This window comes from Impatiens glandulifera, chromosome 1 (assembly GCF_907164915.1).
Source record: "Impatiens glandulifera chromosome 1, dImpGla2.1, whole genome shotgun sequence".
Lineage (NCBI taxonomy): Eukaryota > Viridiplantae > Streptophyta > Magnoliopsida > Ericales > Balsaminaceae > Impatiens > Impatiens glandulifera.
Genome location: NC_061862.1, coordinates 16,024,690 through 16,044,581, shown reverse-complemented (window position 1 = coordinate 16,044,581; position 19,892 = coordinate 16,024,690). Strand labels below are relative to the sequence as shown.

The 19,892-nt window shown below is 29.4% G+C and overlaps 2 protein-coding genes across 2 annotated transcripts; both read right to left on the bottom strand.

Annotated features, from left to right (window-relative positions):
* Window positions 1-8,072: 8,072 nt before the first annotated feature.
* Window positions 8,073-12,302, bottom strand: LOC124920894 (nephrocystin-3). Its single transcript, XM_047461472.1, has 8 exons — window positions 12,042-12,302; window positions 11,209-11,482; window positions 10,098-10,248; window positions 9,536-9,758; window positions 9,354-9,445; window positions 9,006-9,141; window positions 8,549-8,880; window positions 8,073-8,470 (listed from the first exon to the last, which is right to left on the bottom strand). Exons 1-8 carry the CDS (start codon window positions 12,224-12,226, stop codon window positions 8,214-8,216), a joined length of 1,650 nt encoding a protein of 549 aa, XP_047317428.1. The 5' UTR covers window positions 12,227-12,302; the 3' UTR covers window positions 8,073-8,213.
* Window positions 12,303-17,089: 4,787 nt separating this feature from the next.
* Window positions 17,090-18,469, bottom strand: LOC124922068 (transcription factor bHLH93-like). The gene is made up of 4 exons (XM_047462795.1): window positions 17,805-18,469; window positions 17,549-17,734; window positions 17,304-17,474; window positions 17,090-17,227 (listed from the first exon to the last, which is right to left on the bottom strand). Exons 1-4 carry the CDS (start codon window positions 18,336-18,338, stop codon window positions 17,144-17,146), a joined length of 975 nt encoding a protein of 324 aa, XP_047318751.1. The 5' UTR covers window positions 18,339-18,469; the 3' UTR covers window positions 17,090-17,143.
* Window positions 18,470-19,892: the final 1,423 nt, after the last annotated feature.

Genomic DNA, 19,892 nt, shown 5'->3' with positions numbered 1-19,892 from the left:
TTTCTCATTTCCACGGCTAAATTTTCTATTATTGTGAATGGTAATTCTCAAGGATTTTTCGAGAGTTCGAGGGGGATTAGGCAGAGTGACCCATTGTCCCCCTTTTTGTTTGTCATTGTCATGGAAGCTCTTTCTAGGATGATGATCTTTGCTGAAAATAATGGAATTATACATGAGGTTGATTGCGGATCGAGGAAAGCTCCATTTTTCATTTCTCATTTGTTGTTTGTTGATGATACGCTATGTATGATTCAAGCTTTCCGTATAAATTTCAAGCACCTTCGTGATATTTTGTGGTCATTTGGCGCTTGCTCGGGACGTTGTGTTAATCTTGGTAAATCTGAAATTTTCTTCTCTAATTTTGTGTCGACTAGGTGAAGATCTTGTTTGACAGGTATTTTGGGATTTGGCATTGAATGTTTTCCGTCCACGTATCTTGGTATTCCTCTAGGTGCAAAGGCTCGATCTAAAGGCTCTTGGGAACCGATTATTTCTAAGATAAAAAAACTTCCTATTTAGAAAAACAAGTTGATCTCTAAGGGAGGTCATATGGTCTTCATCAAGAGCACGTTGAAATCTATGCCTACTTACATGATGTCATTATTTGTGATTCCTAAAAGAATGACAATAAAAATGGAGAGGTTGATGTGTAATTTTTATGAGAGTCTTCTGAGTCTTCATTTTCACATCTTGTTAGTTAAGACAAAGTAAAAAGTATCCAAAGATGAAGGAGGTTTGAGTTTTCGTGACCTTTGTGCTTTTAATAAGGCTTATTGTCAAAGTGGTGTGCACGTTTTCGTTTGGAATAGGAAAGTCTATGAGTAAATATTATCAGAAGCAAATATGAGTTGGATTGGTATGGTTGATTTACAAAAATGTCCAATCGTCATGTGGAATATTGCATATGGAGTGACATTTCAATCATGTGGAAAAGTTATCGTGAATATTCTTTGTTTACCGTGGGTGACGGTTCATCTATCCGTTTTTTGGAGGATGCATGGTGTGGGGGTAAGAGTTTTGTTGTTCTAACATTTTCATGATAGATTGTTATCATTAGTAGCCAACAAAGAGGTGTCTCCTTTGGGCCATGATACAATGCAATGAAGAAATTTGTACAAGTTTGATGTGAGACATCGTTATTATCTATTTAATAGAGTCGTTCCAACTGAGTTGTGTTGGAGAAATTATGGGAGTCTAAGATTTCCACTAAGATATCTTTTTTTCGGGTGGAGTGCGATCCACGGTGGTATTTTAACTGATGATAGATGTGTGTGCAAAAGTCTTATCTTAGTTAGTCGATGTCGTATGTGTCTTAAGGATGTTGAAATGACCTTTATATCTTTTACATTGTAAGGGTGTCACTAGTCTTTGGAGTATTACTGGTATTCATTGAGTTATGCCGAAAACTATTGATGTGTATTGGGAAACGTGGATTGAGGCAGCTAGATTTGCGGGCCTGAAACAATTGAGTTAAATCTCCCATTATTTTCTGGTGGGTAATTTGGCTGAAAAGAAATCATAGAACCTTCAACAATCTCAAACGACCATTGTGAATCATTCACAATGATATCATCCTTATATGTGGAGAAGCCGACAAATTCAGTCGGAGAACTCATTGCCCTTTTGTAAAATCTCCGCACACATTAATTTTTGTATTACTTGTGTGATTTTTTTTCCCGCAAATGTTATGTTTTTGTCGTTGTACTTAAACGACTATCCATTTCATAATAAAATTGCACGGATCATTATTAAAAAAAATGAACAGTGCAGGCATTTTAACAGACGAGATCGAGGCCGGTATTCCTCCATAACCTAACAATAGATAGACTCCATCCATGAATACAACATCGAAAAATTCTCTCTTCACGGCAAACGGAACATACAAACTTCGAATGGAACTGTAATTCTCTATCCAATTCCACCGGCACCAGTAATTCCTTCATCGAATCTTCCACTCTTCCTCTCCGGTCATCACTTCCCTTAGCCTTAACAATGATTCTACAGAAGATTTCCAGATGATTACGTGACAGTATTCCTTCATTAGCTCGTCGGCGAACTCGTCCCATTGATTTGACGGCAGTAAATTAGTAAACGGGGATTCCTCCAACTTAATTACCTGGCCATAGTAGACATAAGTCTCACATTTTCATGATGATGATGATCAGGAGTAAGCTGGATTAGGAAGTTTTCTAGCATATTGAAGAGCTTCAATCATTCTTCTGTTCTGTAGAATCTCCATGAAGTGCAAACTATCTGCTGTGGAATTTCGAATTCGTTCTTAATTTGTCTATGTTAGCAGCAGCAATCCAGGTAAGTGCAGGCCCTAATTCACGGTTCCTTATCATTTTAAGAAATCTATACAGTTCTAAGAACGCACCTCTCTTATATCTATTTCATCGTCGTCTAAGTCGGCCAAATCAAACGTGCCTTTCCATAGAAATAGCTGAGGATGAGTGGTTTAATATCAATTTTACACACTAAGTTGTAAAAATGTGTCAATTTACTCATTAAGTATCAAAATTCTATTTATATATACTAACTTGTCAAAAAGTGTCAAATTTATTTAAAATATCAGAAAGTTAAATGGAGTTAAAAATTTTGTCACATGTAATATCCATATATTTTTTATTGTTTTTAATTTACATTACTTTAATTTTTTTTCATTCAAACAAAATATCCAAATTTTTCTTTATCCATTTTTTTCTCTCTTTATCTTAACTCTTCATTTTCTCTCTCCTATTCATCTTCATCTCTTCTTCTTTAATATGAGTAATTATTATGAAACGAAAGGCTGAAATCCATAACAGGTGAGATCCCATTAATCCCATTAATGTCATGGAAGAATTTTAATCCAACATTAATCATATCTGATGAAGAACCACCGAAATATTTGGAATTAGGTCCGTTGAAAAGTCTAGATCAGGATTTCATTTTCCTGTTTTTTCGACAGTCACTACCGATCGGTACACTATGGAGGGCCCCACCTTTTATCCAATACCTTCTACAAGTCTTGCAGAAATGCCTCGGCTGCATGAGGCTTTAGTTGTTGTAGTAACATAATTTCGTGTTCGGAGAATCGCATCTCGGACACTTCATAGGCTGTTCCGCCACTCTCACTGCCGTCACAGTTTTTCAGCCACCTAGTTGTTCTTTCGTCACAATATTTTCTTTAATTTTCTGGAAAAAATTGAGAAAAAAAAGATCTTTATAGATGATTAATTCATTATTTCATAATTTAATCTTCATTGCAGTAACTCATTCTCTATCAAATCAATTTTAATTCCAACTATAACCTAAACAAGAATAGACAATCAGATCTATAAAAATGGTGTTCGTGAACATTATACTGATTTCAGGAAAAATAGATTACTCATATTAGAGATGAAGAGATGAATAGATGAAGAGGAAATAGTTAGAAGAAAATGGATAGTTGTGGGGGTAAAGAGAGAAAAAATGGATAAGAAAATATTTGGATGTTTTTATTGAATGAAAAAACAATTAAAGTAATGTAAATTAAAAATAAATAAATAAATAGGTGGATATTACATGTGGCAAATTTTTTAACTCCGTTTAACAATTTCATTATCTATATATATATATATAATGATGCTTAATTTTTAAAGTGTCTGGATGGATTGTCGGGTCAAGAGTTGTGGTTAATTTGAATATATATGTGAGAGTAAATTGATACTTGAGTCAGATTGTGGGTTGACCCGCCCATAAACTTAAAACGATTAAAAATAAAATTAAAAATATTATTTGTATGTTTCGAACTTGCAACCTAACTAAACAACTACAACTCTTTAACCAACTAGGCTAACAACTCTTTAACCAACTAGGCTAACAACACTTTATATTTAAGATTCAACAACAGATTTGATGAACGCGAGATATTTGAACAATAAAAGTTCAAATTTTTAACTAAATAATATATATATATATATAATATATATATATATATATATATAATTATGCTTAATTTTTAAAGTGTCCGGATTGCCGGGTCAAGAACTGTGGTTAATTTGGATATATATGTGAGACTAAATGGATACTTGAGTCGGATTGTGGGTTGACCCGCCCATAAACTTAAAACGGTTAAAAATAAAATTAAAATTACTATTTGTATGTTTCGAACTTGCAACCTAATTAAACAAATATAACATTTTAACCAACTAGACTAACAATACTTTATATTTAAGATTCAACATCAAATTTAATTAACGCAAGATATTTTAACAATAAAAATTCAAATTTTTAACTAACTAATCTATATATATATAATGATGCTTAATTTTTAAAGTGTCCGGAATATCGGGTCGAGAGTTGTGATTAATTTGGATATATATGTGAGAGTAAATGGATACTTGAGTTAGATTGTGGGTTGACCCGCCCATAAACTTAAAACGGTTAAAAATAAAATTAAAAATGCTATTTGTATGTTTCAAACTTGCAACCTAACAAAACAAGTACAACCCGTTAACCAACTAGGTTAACAACACTTTATATTTAAGATTAACACCAAATTTGATGAACACGAGACATTTTAACAATAAAAGTTCAAAATTTTAACTAACTAATATATATATATATAATGATGCTTAATTTTTAAAGTGTCTGGATTGCCGGGTCGAGAGCTGTGGTTAATTTGGATATATATATGAGAGTAATGGATACTTGGGTCGGATTGTTGGTTGACCCGCCCATAAACTTAAAACGATTAAAAATAAAATTAAAAATGCTATTTGTATTTTAATTTTTAAAGTTTCCGGATTGCCGGGTCGAGAGCTATGGTTAATTTGGATATATATGTGAGAGTAAATGGATACGTGGGTCGGATTGTGGGTTGACCCGCCCATTAACTTAAAACGATTAAAAATAAAATTAAAAATGTTATTGGTATGTTTCGAATTTGCAACCTAACAAAACAAGTACAACCCTTTAACTAACTAAGCTAACAACACTTTATATTTAAGATTCAACACCAAATTTGATGAACGCGAAACATTTTAATAATAAAAGTTCAAATCTTGAAGTAACTAATCTATATTTATAATGATGCTTATTTTTTAAAGTATCCGGATTGCTGGGTTGAGAGTTGTGGTTAATTTGGATATATATGTGAGAGTAATGGATACTTGGGTTGGATTGTGGGTTGACCCGCCCATTAACTTAAAACGGTTAAAAATAAAATTAAAAATGCTATTTGTATGTTTCAAACTTGAACCTAACAAAACAAGTACAACCTTTAACCAAGTGTGATTGAAATGTGGTTTGCCGTGTAATAATAGGTCGGTATCATTTGGAAGTGGTTAAACAAATATGAATCAAATATTTGATTGAGCAAAGTATGAGGTTACAATGCTAATTATTAAAAAATGTGAATCAAATATTTGATTGACAAAATGAAAGTGTAAAGTTATGAGATGAGAGATTCATTCGGAAAAATATGTGATGAAATATGTGAGAAAATAAGTTATTTTACCGAAGTGAGTAAAATATAGAATGAGAGCGTTTTATTTTTTATTTTAATATATTATTCGTGATTTATTAAGAATTTTAAACATTAAATACATATTATTATAATTTTTTAAATTTATTATATTTTTATTCTTATACAATTAAATTTTCCTAATTTTAAATAAATTTTATACTTTTTAATATATATAAATAAAATTTTAATACAAAATTTGACACTTTCTTACGAGTATAAAATTAACATTCTTCCCCTTAATTAATTTATACTTAATTAATTTATAGTATTAATTACATAATATATATACATATAATAATTATATAACAAAAACTATGAATTAGCTAAAATCAACCAATAAAATCTGGTATAGAACCAAATACTTAAATTATTGAATTAAATTTGTTTTAATAATTATTTTATTATTTGGGTTTAAATTAAGCTATAAAATTGGAAAGAATTATGAATTTCGCTGAATGTATTTATTACCGATGCATTTAGTTAAAATTTTATTATTTAAATATCATATTAATACTTTATTTATTTATTTAAGTAAGTAAAAATTAATACAAATATGTTAATTTATTTTGAAGACAACTAAATACACTTACAAATAAATTAAGATAATAAAATGTTTGAATCCTACAATTCTAATTTAAAATTACTTACCTTAAACATAATACATTTATTTAGAGAGAAAAGAGTGAGTTGGATGAAATTTGGTAGAGTAATGACTTGTCACCACATGGTAAAATGATAAAGGTTGAGATGTGAGATAAAATTTGTTATTTTTTCAGCAGATTATACAGTCATTCCCACTAAATTTTTCTCTCCCAAATTATATATATATATATATATATATATATATATATATATATATAAATATATTGTTTATCCGACGTCCTATTTAGTCGAATCATTTTTTTGTGTCAGATATTTTTAATCCGAATAATACTTTTAATCGAGAGTAGTTTGTTGTTCATACACTTCGATTGTGTTGGTGATCATTTTTGAGTCTGTGTCCGTCCCCTTCTTACCATCAAAATAGACGAAATAATCGGAACTAGAGTTATTTTTTCATTTTTTTTCAATAAAAATTTACTTGATTTGATCTTTCATATGAAAGACCTCTTACAAGTATTCTTTTATAGTTTGTATGAATTTCTCACTATTTCGGTCATTTACATAGATGATCCATTTTTATTTGGTAGGATCTTTTTTAGCATTTGCTTACCAACCTTCGAATAATATTGACTGTCGCTCAAAATTTTTGGTAAAAATTCTTTGGATACTACAATGTTTTGTTGGTTGGATCATTCTAATGAAAATTTTATTTTTGTAAATTGTTTATGCAATATAATATTTAGAATATCAATTATTGATTTTGATTTGGGAGATGTTTTCTAGTATTATTTACTAATTAATTTCTTATTTTAATTAGTTGAGATTTTTTTTAAAAAAAAATTAAACTATATCATTTTTATGTTTTTATATATAGGCTCATGAAACTTGTAGCATTTTCAATTTTTATAGTTTTTCTTTTTTATGTTTTCTAAAAATTTATTTCAAAACTCAACTATTTTTATCTATGTGTCAACTATTTGACTCATTTTATATATTTAAATATTAAAATTATCTTTTATATAATTATATGAAATTAATTTATTTTTAAAAATTAAATGATATATTTTAACTTTTAACTAAAAATAACTTCTTTTTTTAATTTAATCAAACTTGAAAAAAAAATCAAATCAAACGAATTGATGAGAATTTTGCAATTCTTTGTTTTATTAAAATAAAGGAATTCAGAGCCGTTGTATTAAATGGACAAAGTATTGAAATCACCCTTGAACTTATGATATTTTACAATATCAACCCTTATACTATGAAATTATTTTGATGTCTTTCTTTAAATGAGAAATTTGACGAAATAACCCTGATAAATGGAAAATTGTGCAGGCGACAGATTCATATTCACCTACGACAGATGCATTTTCGTCTGCGACAGATGCATTTTCGCAGACGACATATGCATACGACAGATGGATATTAAATTCTAAACAATTCATCCACTCCCTAAAATCATTCAGCCATCATCTAAAATCTTAAACCAAACCCTAAATCATTCTTCCGTTTTAGCATGCATGCAAGGAAAACGACGGAAAAACGAGCATAACTCACCTGAAATGATGAAGGCATTCCGGCGTTACTACGGAGAGTTGATCGATCGGCTTTCTTCGTTTCGATCGTCGAGGGAGAAACTGAAATGAGAGAAAAGGTCGGGGGAGAAACTGGAATGAGGAGAGGAAAAAAGGATTGAGGGAAATAACTAAACCCATTTTTTTAATTAAGGATAAAAGTGTCTTTTGCCCATGGTAAAATGTTACCCTTGTAAAATTTATCATGCCTATGCTAAATTTAAAAATATCCCTATTATCAGAGTTATTTCGTCAAATTTCCCCCTTATTTATTGTAATGAAATATTTCAATGTATATATATTTCACATGTCTCCTGTTGTAGTTATAAATGTCCAAACGAACAAAAACTCATCATTTGAAAATCTGAATTTCAAATTCAAAACAAAACTTTTTACATATACAATCATTCAAATCAACCAGACTAACAAAATTACTTATTAGTACTAACAACATAGCTAAATTAAATACATTTTCATATAAATATGACTCGAAAACTGGGGCAGTAAAAAAAATAGTAAACAACAATAATGTCTTAAAAACGTCGTTAATAATGTACCATTTCGGAAAATTTCTTCCTCAGCAAAGTTAATCTTTTCTGAATAGGAAGCTTCTCTTCCTTCCTTCCCAACTTATCAAGGTAAAAAAGTAATTTCTTCAGCGTTTCAAGAGCATCTTCGCTCTCGTAACCGAATTCATTCTCTTGGATAACTAACAACCTCTTCAGTAACTCCACCATTTCATCATTATCGCATGTCTTATCCATTCTTGCCTGAATACTCACTAAGCATTCAATAGCCTCCCCTGTCATGGCAACAAATAAAGATGAATTGATAAACCCTAATTTCACCTAAACTGTAAAAAAACTTGATTTTCCCTTACCAACTGGAATAGATTCTCTCCCAAACGCCTTCTCTCGCACATGCAACACTTCGAGTGCAAGCTTTTCTGCTTCATCATACTTGTGTAGGTTGTAAAGTGCAACTGCAAGGTGTAGCTTAGGAAACGTGACGGATTGATCGTCGGGACCCACAGATTTTGTGAGGATGGCTACACCTATCCTAAGTAAACGCTCCGCTTCCACATAATTCTTAGAGTTTGAATACGACGCAGCAATGTTTATAAGATGCAAAACATAGTTTGGGTGATCTTTTCCATAGCATTCTTCTGCAATTAACAAGCATTCCTCCAGTATCTCGTGCCCTTCTTGTCCTCTGTAAAAGTAAAATTCAACTCATACAGCATTAGTTTTTTTGTATGTTTTAGTATCTAGATCGTTTGAAAACTAAATTCTTGTAAACGAAAACAATTAAGTGTTTCTAAATGGAGGTATATTTACCTTCCTGTGATATGTAGTAATTCTACAAGATCTATCCTTATCTTATCCATCATGGAATCATCCAAAGAAATATGTTTTGAGTCCTTGAGAATCCTCAGAGCATCTTTATATAGATTAATAGCTTGATCAGCATCCCCTGTAAAAAAGAAAGGTTGACATTGAAACAATTCTTCCATGTACCATCATATTGCTCTTAAATTTTTTTTATTTATCTATACTGAGTTTGGGCCTCGTTTGATCAAATAATTCAAACCACAAATTATCCTTATCTCATGAAACAAGGTTTGAAAAGCAGTTTAATTTAAAAAAAAAAAAAAACTACATCAAACAAGATATTGGAATTCAAACCTTTTGCACATTTTGCATGAGCCAGAGAACACAAGGCCATTCCAAATCTTCTGTCTTTATTCCCATAGATCTTCTGATAAATAGACACAATCCTACATACAGAATCAGCAATACAAATGAAAAGTGGAAGTTATAACTTAAGGCAACCAGACCAAATAGTATATAAGTAGAAGATAACCAACCTAGAAAATGCATTTTCAGCATCTTCAACTTTTCCTTCTTTTATTAAGAGATTACCAATGCCAAGTAAAGGTACAACCAAATCCTCGCTTTGTGCACCTCTGTTCACCTCCATTATGTTGATTACTTGGTCATATACTTCGCTTGCTTTATTTGCTCTTCCCATTGATCCAAGTACTTTTGCCATCCCTAGCAAGGGGTTAATAAGGGGAGTGCAACGTTTACCTGCAAAATAAATCTTTATTCAGAAGACTAAATTGTAGATGGTATGAACATCCAACAGGGAAGAGGGAAACTCAAATGGTCCATTAGAGAAATGTTTCATATTTAATGATTAGTTTCTACATTTGTAAATTATGTATTTAGTTAGTTTTCATAAGACTAGGCACTTGACCTTTGGCTTGGGAGTAAGATCTCCAACCAATTCTTGCATTCATTTATATTTATAGATTATGAAGTTACATAATCAATATTCTAATGTGCATCTAAGTTATACAAATACAGAAACTTCAAACAATGTTATCGTTTCAAATGCTGGAATTGGTGCAAATGTGGGGGAGTTACCATAGTTTTTCTCTAGAATTCCAATAGCTCTTCTGTATGCAAGCATCGCATTTTCAGACTTCCCCATAGCAGAACACATGCTTCCCATGTGTGTTAATATTGAATCTAAAAGAGGTTCATCATCCTCTAAATCATCAACAATCCCACTCAACTGTGATAACATGAATATGTCAGAAGCCCCCCTTCAAAGTCAAAAATGGATAAAGTAACACAACTTTGTTCAGACCAGATTATAGTGCATGTTCTAAGGCATATAAGAGCAGATATAGGGCAATGAGAATAAAATGAACACAGAATATAAACATCCAAGCCACTTTGAAATTATATTGGTCAGTCACGGCTTGAAAGATAATCAGAAGTACCCATACATTTTGCATTTCGATCCCATTATCACTGATTCATTTACTAGCTTTTGTTTTTGTTGTTACTTTTGATACTGAAGTATGTGAGAGATATACGCTAATTCATGAGTAGAGAGCTATGGATACTTACACAAATAACATTCAAATATATGAGCGTGAGAACTTTATAACAAGAAATTGGGCTATATTTGGATGTGCATAATTATAATTTTTAAGTTTCAATTCTATCACTCCCACTTCAAAATTGCATTGGAATTATAATTCCTTATTTCAAGTCATCAAACAAATAAAGGATTTGGAATTGGACCCCAATTTTAATTCCAATTATGTTCAAACCAAACATAGCCTTATTTGTATAAACACAACTTGTAAAGTGAAAGCAATATCTTGTGGAAAGCTTAAGCACTATCTGGAACAACAGGAATAAATAAATTAGATGTGGATTTCCTTATGAAAGACTAATATCAATTCTATAGATTTTGACATTAAGAGCCGGTGTAGCAGACAATAATTTCATAATTGCGTCTTTTGCAACATTTGTTTATTAATATACAAACTATTTTATTTTAGTTTTAAGTTTTAACGTGAGCAGACATATCATCATTCAAGATAACACACCAACAACTTTTACCTGCAACTATGCTATCAATATAGATAGTCGTTAATCCAACCACAAAGGTAACTGTGACATTCATTTCCACCAAAGTATTTATATAGGAATATCAAATAAACAATGAACGTGAAAGTACCATATTCATTTGCGATCTGACCATCTTGATATCTCCGATAGCCATGTAGCCTAAGGCAATGACAACAAGAATGGCAGCCTCTTCAATTCCTCTGGCACCCTCATCCATCTGTTCTTTTAAGGCTACATGGTTTGCTTGGAGTAAGCATGCTGCATCCTGTTCCTTTCCCATCTTAATCATACTTTTGACTTCATAAAACAGCTCTTCCAACTGCTTCTCAAAATCACTGGAATTGCCTTGAGGGCTCTCTGTTACAGCAAGCAACCCGGCAGACCTATAATTTTCATTCAATATAATCGCAGAACAGATGCCAATGTTATTACAAGTCTATACACACATGAGATGTAAGTCTATTATGTTTTCATCTTCATGGTCTTAACAATGATTGATTGCAGTAACTCTTTCATCGAGTGTACTATAATTAATACGAAATTAGGAGAGGCAACCTCAGAGGTAGATAAGATAACTTGCAACATTATGGCAATGAAAACACTACTTAATTTCATGGAGATATTAAGCAATTCACTTTCAAAGTTTAATAATATAAAGGTGAATGGATATTGTTACATTTTTATTTATTATTTCAAAACAGAGCATTAGCAAAAAGCAAGCTCAAGATATTCATAGTAGACTTCATAATACCAGAAAGAAAGATGGTGTCAAATGCTCATTCTTCACAAAAGAAAACATTAGCATCAGTAATTCAGGATAATTAAGATTGCAAACATGGTATTGACAAAAAAAAGCTTCTTAAATTTGCACTTATTATATTAAGATTTTCTTCTACAGTAGAGTTTCAAGTAACCATGTACCAAAATGAGAAATGCTCTCACCCTCGAGAATCATTTGAAAACAAAGTATCTGATGAAGCTCCTATCTCCCAATTTCTTCCATTTGAATTTACAGAGCCATATGCTACCCAAGGTCTCAGGGCATAGATATCTGACGTGGTTTTGTAAGGTACCATGTTTAATTTATGATGGGATCCTTTTCTTGGATGAAATGAGCAACATAACATGCCTTTCTGTGAGAAGCCAGTGCGTGAGCGAACTACAAGCAGTGAAATACTCCTGAAATTTTCAGATAGGAACAACAATTGACATCCAGTAAAGAAAGACATTTTACAGGATTTCGGGAAAACAAAAAGATTAAATTGTGCTGAATAATGGCAACAGATGGGATTACAAGGTTATAGTCTATTGTTGGAATATGAGAAATGGTGTATGCCTAGAAATGTAAATTTGAGTAAATGTCTTAGAATATCAAAAAATATTTCTCCTTTATTTTCTACATAGTATCAAAGCTTTATGTTACAACTAATTCTTCTGCCACATCCATGGATGGTTGCCATAATCACTTGTGATGGGCTTCATTACTTCAATTATTGCTTGTTTTTCATTGACAGTTTTTCACCTGATCTTTCTTTTTATTGATTTTCCATTTGATATGAGAATCCATGATATGTTGCATAAAAAGGCCTAAAAATTACAGAGAAATTCTATCTCCACCCATAACAGAGATAGAGACAAAGCGAGTTGGAGCCAAAGTTGTTTGATACAGAGCAATAAACCTTAAGAGGCAGAATAAAGCCTACAAATCACCATACGAGACCTGAGAGTGGGAAGCAAAACCTGAATATATCATGTTTGCAAACCTAAGTGAACCATTTTTTTTTAACTTGGATAATAATATGGTATATTCCTAAGATCATGATATTGGAATAATATCTTAAAATACAATACATGATATTGGAAACACTTTCTGATCATTTTTTTATGCTGGATCCAATTCATTTACATTTGGAAACTAAACTTATTGAGCAATAAATTAATAAATGTATACAGATTAATTCACTCTCCACAACTATAATACCTGTAGTTCTTTAAAGATGAAGATGGAGGATACATGGAAGCCAAATGTGCAACAATGTGAATGTTAGAGAACTGCAAAGCCATCATGTTCTCAAAAGCCTGACAAACAGAGACTGACTACCTCTTAGAAAAACAGTCTAAAAAAGGAACAATAACATGAAAAAAGACCGCACATAGTGGAATCTTCAAGACAAGGTATATACATAATGGAGTTTATGCATGAATTGTCAAGGAGTTTGTATACTCTGATGATACTATGATAGTGGAATTTAAAGAAACTTTTCCACCTATGATTAGTTGAGAAAACAGTATAGGTAATCATCATGATACATCATAGAGAAGAAACTAGAAATATTATTAACAGATAAACGTAAAATTGGAATTGGAGCTGTGAGGAAGAGGAAAAGTTTGTACCGAAAGGAAAGGGAGACGAGTCTGAAAAGTGTGCAGAATCAATGAACTATCATGGCCGTCGCCGGGATTGAGAGTGGATAGCCGGTTCGTCGACCGCCGTAAAAGCTCTTAAGATAATCGGTCGAGGAAAGGAGAGAGAAGGTGGACGCCGATGGCCGGAGGCCCGAAACTTGAAAGCCTAGGGCCTTGTTTGGATGATAACAATCGCATCAATACTCATCGATGGGCTGTTTAGCAAAAATAAAAATAAAAACTCATTGGGCTCAAATATCTTGATGTGGGTTTATTTCCGTAAAAACTCTTTTCTTTACTAAATTAATTTCAATGACAGGATAGAATAAAATGGTTTACTATTTAATATATTATAACAAATAATTGGGATAGAATAAGTAATTTGAACATGATTTTAATTTTAATTTTAATTTGTTGATAATTGAATATAACTTTTTTTTAAATTCTTTTCATATATATATATTTTTTTGTATAAGAAATTAATTCTCATTAAATTTAATTAAGAATTACATATAAAAAAATATTAATTTAAAATAAACAAATTAATGATAAAATTGTATGAACAATTTACAAAATAAAATTTCTTATAAAAAAATTCAATATAATTTGTTGAGACTAACTTAAAAACATACTCATTTGACTTCTTGAAGGTTAAATGTCGAATATTCAAGTAGAGTAAGTCGAAAGAACTAATGAAACAGCATCGGAAGAATTTCTATCAAATATTATATATATATATGGTCGAAAAAAGGAAAAAAAATATTTCAGATCCAATTATTTCACCTCCGTTGCTGCTTAGAAAGAGACGTATAAAGACACATATAAAGACTCGAGAAATGATTATCAACAAAATCAAATGGTATGCACAACAAATAACCACCAACCGAATGAAATAGTACACACAACAAATAACCACCGACCTTTGAGATTTATAAGTATTGATCAGATTATAAATATTCTGATTCGACTAAACTTACAAGATTAAGATTAAGATATCGAATCGAACAAAACATAACATCAACTAAAAAACATAATACTAGAAAAGTCAAGAGAATGAGAATGACTTTTTAATTTATTTTTTAATTTATTTTTTTTTAAAAGAATTAAAGTTATTTGTTTGTTTTTTTTAGTACAAATTGAATCAAACAAATCACTAAATATGTAATTATAAACTCTATATCTAATAACTAGCTAGAGTAATAAAATGAAAAAGAAATAATTAATATTCTAATCCATGACCTAAAATATAAATGTCATTTTAATAGGTTCTTTGAGGACTTATAGGTAATTTAATAGCTGCATAATAGTATTATTAACAAGACAATCAATTGAATTATCTCGAGTCTAACCCAGTATCGGGAGTAGTTAGTTGAATATAATTGGTTCTAATATTAAACTAAAACTAACATTATCATTTTTTATAATTTGTTAAAATAAATTTTATTTATATATTCTATCCTCACTTTTCAAACCAAAATTTATTATATAAAATTAGAATGATTTTAAACTTTCAACTTAAAGTACTCAAATAGTATAAATGTGAATTGAATTTGAAATATTTTTTATTATTATTTTTAACTTTGTAATTCTTACTCATTCATATCATAATAACAATGTTATACAATTTCACTAAATTTTTATATATTATTCTTATTTTAAAAGGTTATGTATACATTTATTTTTGTTTGAATTTAAATCTTAAATATGTAAGACCGTTTAAAATATTATAACATCACACCGATAATTTGTATTCAAAATATACACATATTCTTCTTATACATAACATATTCAAAAAAAATTCTCAATCTTATTACGAGTAAAACTATCACATTTGTTTGAGATGACTTTTTCAACTTCATTATCAAACAACGATACATTCACTTTTTCTATTTTCAATAACGATGTTATTATTCATTCGTCTCATTATATTTAGATATTGTGGGTTTGTGTTGTGCATTTAAAATTATCTTTAAAAAATAAAAAATATATTAATGTTGAAAGAGAGAAGAATGTATGATATATAATTAAAACGTAAATAATAGAGATGACGAAATATAAAATATGATAGGGTAATATAAAACTCGTAACATACGTTTGAATCGGTCAGCTAAATCTAACTTACATACAAAAAATGGTTATCCCGCTCTAACTAAAATCTGATATAAACACATCCTCATTGGAACACGATGAAGAGAGTTCAAATTTGGATCATAAAATAAAATTTGTTCTTACGTTATTCATTTTGTACCTTTGAAACAAAAATAAATATGTAAAAAGCAAATTAAAAAAAAAATATTATAGACAAATATTTAAAACCGAGCCATATATATATGGCTGGCTGAAACATGATCCCTATAAGTTTATAACCCCATTTATTTGTCACATCATCAAAACTCTCATATTAATAAATATAATTAGACCCAATTATTTGTGACATCCTCAAAACTCTCATATGAGTCATATTAATCAATATAATTAGAAAGATATGTAACAATTTTCTTTAGTCCTAAATTCATGATTCTAAACAAATACATATTAGATTTTTTTTTCTTTCAGGCTTTAATCTATAATTTTATAGATCGATAATATCTAACATGGATGAATCACAATCCTAATATATAAATTTCTCTGTGTCCATAAGTTGATTAAACAAGCGGAAACGTACCTGAATTCATGATGAAGATCTTTGAGTTTGGGTTTGCTCTTCCAATTCTACAAGCGGTTTTCTCCCTTCTTCTCTCTTACGATGGAGGTTAATGAGAAAATGAAAACTGGCTGCTTGTGAATCGGGAACCACAACCCTTTTATATTTATTTATTTATTTATTATTTAACCATCATAAATAATAAATAAATTGACGGTTTCTACACATAATAAATCGTACCATACTAATAACCAAACATGACTTAGCCCAATAACCAAAATACTTTAGTGGATCACTTTATCAATTGGGTTCTGAATAGACAATAGCCCAAACACATTATTTATATATATTAGTCCAATAAATCTAACAAGATCTTTTCCAAAACAATCCCAAAATTTGGCGATCATAACCATATATATATATATATAATTTTTATTTTAATCTAGTGGCCATATTCATCAAAATTAAGTTTTAAATAATGAATTAATTAACAAGTGGTGGGTAATACTTAAAAGAACAATTATTTGCTGATTGATTCACTAAAAGCCAAGAAATGTCAATCCTACATTATTTTGAGGCACAAATTAATATTAGCTTGCTTTGGCGTAGGAAAAAGAACATTAATTAATTTATCCTCTAAAATCTTTGTCCTATGATCCAAAGACAAGGTATGTGCCACAAAACATTCTCATCCAATACCAAAACTATTTAGATATTCCATCTAGTACAATTATATCGATTTCTTTATAATATTATATCATTATTTATATATTTTAACAAATTATAATCATTTTAAAACCCTACACTTTTAATCATGAGATTCATGCATGCATGACATCTCAATACTAATTAAGCAATATCTTGTTTCTTATTTTGTTGATTAATAACATAATACAATATATAAATATTATTGAAATGATATAATTTTATTTTATTTTAAGCAGTGACCTTTAATCTCTTAATAATCACTTAGTGTGTTCAAATGAAACAAAGATTACAAACATTTCCCTCCATAACCCGAGTTTCTAAATAACATTTGCTTGATTTCCTCAGAAGTAGTCGATCTTTCCTCGGAATCCTGAAAACGCGAAATATAGATATTGGGTAATTGAAATGTGACATTAATAATTAATCAAATTGAAATTGATTAGGACCTGTGAGCAAGAAGCTTGCATTGAGAAGTCACTAAAAGAGCTAATAACACAATGTTGAATATCAAGTCCTAATGAATCAAGAGTACTGACAGTTGACAATAATAACCCAGGCTTTGTTACACATGACATGTCAATCCTTGTCCCACCATTTGATATCATCTCCACATTAAACTGCAATTTAATTATATAAAATTATAAATATTATAACATAAATCATAAAAAAAAAACATAATAAAAAAATTTACCTTTGGGCAATTTCTGACAGAATTTTCCATATTTGGCTTTACATTCTTGAACTTTTCTATTATGTTCATTTGTGGACTAGTCTTTTGATCATTATCATCATCATTGTAATCTTGCAAGGTTTTAATCCTTTGAATAAGTTCCTTCATGTAATCTATGGTATCTCCAAGAATAGATGTCCTATCCATCTTCAACCAATAATATTGCTATAATTAATTAATGAATGAATATATAAATATAAATAAATAAAAAATGAACCTTGGTTATCTTAGGAACAATGGATCTGAGCATGGAAAGACGGTCGTTCAATCTCTTCCTTCTTCTTCTTTCGGCCATTAAATTCTTGGATGGTTGTCCTTCCACCTTCTTGGTTCGGCGGGCAGCAGGCTTTTCAGGCAGATCAAGAACATGATGATGATGATGTTGGTCGGTGAGGAATGGCGGCGGCGGCGGCGGCGGCGGCGGTGGTGGTGGAGTAATATAATTGTATTGATATTCATCTTGAATGGGGATTAATGGGTTGGTGATATTGGGGGTAGGTGGGAAAGAAAATAAAAAATGATCTTGATGATTGATCAGAGGAGATGGGAAGAAGAAGTTGTCTATTAATGGGGGGTTTGGAAGAGAAATGAGTGATGGGTTTTGTTGTTGTTCTTGTTGGAATAAGGATTCTTGAAAAATATTCCAACCATTTGAGAGGAAATCATTCATCCAATTAGTAGTAATGTTTTCTCCTCTTCTAATTGGGCATATTAGTTCTTCTACAAGAACACCATTTGCATTCACCTCCATTGATTTCTCTGATCTTTCTCTCTGTTTTGAGGATTGATGATGAAGAAGAAGAAGGAAGTACTTGGGGGTGGTGTGGACAGGAAGCTTAATTGTGGGAAGAGGAATCAAGTTGAAGGAATATGTAATGATGATCCATATTGAAACATACTTTCCTAAATTCATTTATATATATAGGACCCGTTTGGTTGTAAGTACTAAGGGATTAATTCATTCATATATATATATATATATATATGGCCTGTTTGGTTATAGGTACTAAGGGATATAACACTGTTAGTATAATATAAACTATACCAAGAGTCATTGTTGGTTAAAATTTTACTATTGGTATAAATTTATATCTTTATATAATTTATACTTTGGTATAAAATTGTAACAGGTAAGTACAATATTTTTTTATATTACTTAATTTTGTATTTATCGTTATACTTTTATTAATATTATATATAACTTATTATTATATAATATATTAAATATATTTTATTTAATTTTAATATTATTATTATACAAAATTATTTTTAATATACTTTTTTTAAATAATTCAATATTTTAATTAAAAATTATTTATTTATTTTTATAGCAATAATTTTATTAATTATTATTTTATATATTTACTTATTATAAATAAAATTGTTTATTTTATATATTAATTTTATTTTAAATTTATTTTATTATAATTATTAATAATATTCAAATTAAATAAATATAATTTACATTTTATATTATAATTATTTTTTTATAATTTAATTACAATTTTCATTAATTATTAAATAATAATAGTATAATAAATTATAATAATAAACAATATTATTTCTAATATAAATAAATATAAATAATAATAATAATAATAATTTTATATTTATTTTTATACAACTTATACTACATTCTTATATTATATACCAAACAAATAATTATAAACCATATACAACTTATATCATTTCTTAACATATACATCTTATACTACCTTATATCATTTATATATATTACCATTTATATACTTTTATACAACTTATACTTTATATAATTTGTAAAGGTTAATTCATATATAGTACTATTCTTATTGTTTATTAATAATTCTAATTCGGGTGAAGTTAAATAATAATAATAATAATATTATAAATAAAACGAGCGTGGATAAATGATTTTTTTTTTTAAATAACATAATAACTAACTCATTTTTTTAATTAGATAAAAATAATGTATTAAATTAAAAAAAAATTATAAATTTAAAAGTAATATCATATTTATACAGTAAAAAATACTATTATATATTTTTTTGGGTGTACCACTAACATGACAAAGGTGAAGAGTTTTGTTAGAGTGAAGTCGTTTTATTTATTTTAAAATATTTTAAAGTCATGTTCGGTATAGAACTTTTGTAAATAATTGGAATCTCATTTAAAATTGTTTTAAATAAAAGTGGAGTTGTGGTATTTTTTAATTTTTTTGGGTCTTGTTCGGTATATAATTTTTGTCAATAATTTATAAATTATTTAAAAAATGATTGGTGGTGGCAATGATAAAATGATTTTTTATATATAAGAATTTTTTAAA

Bases quoted from the DNA above. Each gene is read 5' to 3' on its own strand.
- LOC124920894 (XM_047461472.1), bottom strand. From the start codon at position 12,226: ATGTTATGTTGCTCATTTCATCCAAGAAAAGGATCCCATCATAAATTA. The intron at 9,759-10,097 runs GTAACTCCCCCA...TTTATTTTGCAG, and splicing joins AATTCTAGAGAAAAACTATG to GTAAACGTTGCACTCCCCTT. The intron at 9,446-9,535 runs GTTGGTTATCTT...TTCTGTATGTAG, and splicing joins GCTGAAAATGCATTTTCTAG to GATTGTGTCTATTTATCAGA.
- LOC124922068 (XM_047462795.1), bottom strand. From the start codon at position 18,338: ATGGAGGTGAATGCAAATGGTGTTCTTGTAGAAGAACTAATATGCCCA. The intron at 17,735-17,804 runs GTTCATTTTTTA...TATTGGTTGAAG, and splicing joins TTGTTCCTAAGATAACCAAG to ATGGATAGGACATCTATTCT. The intron at 17,228-17,303 runs GTCCTAATCAAT...TCGCGTTTTCAG, and splicing joins TGCAAGCTTCTTGCTCACAG to GATTCCGAGGAAAGATCGAC.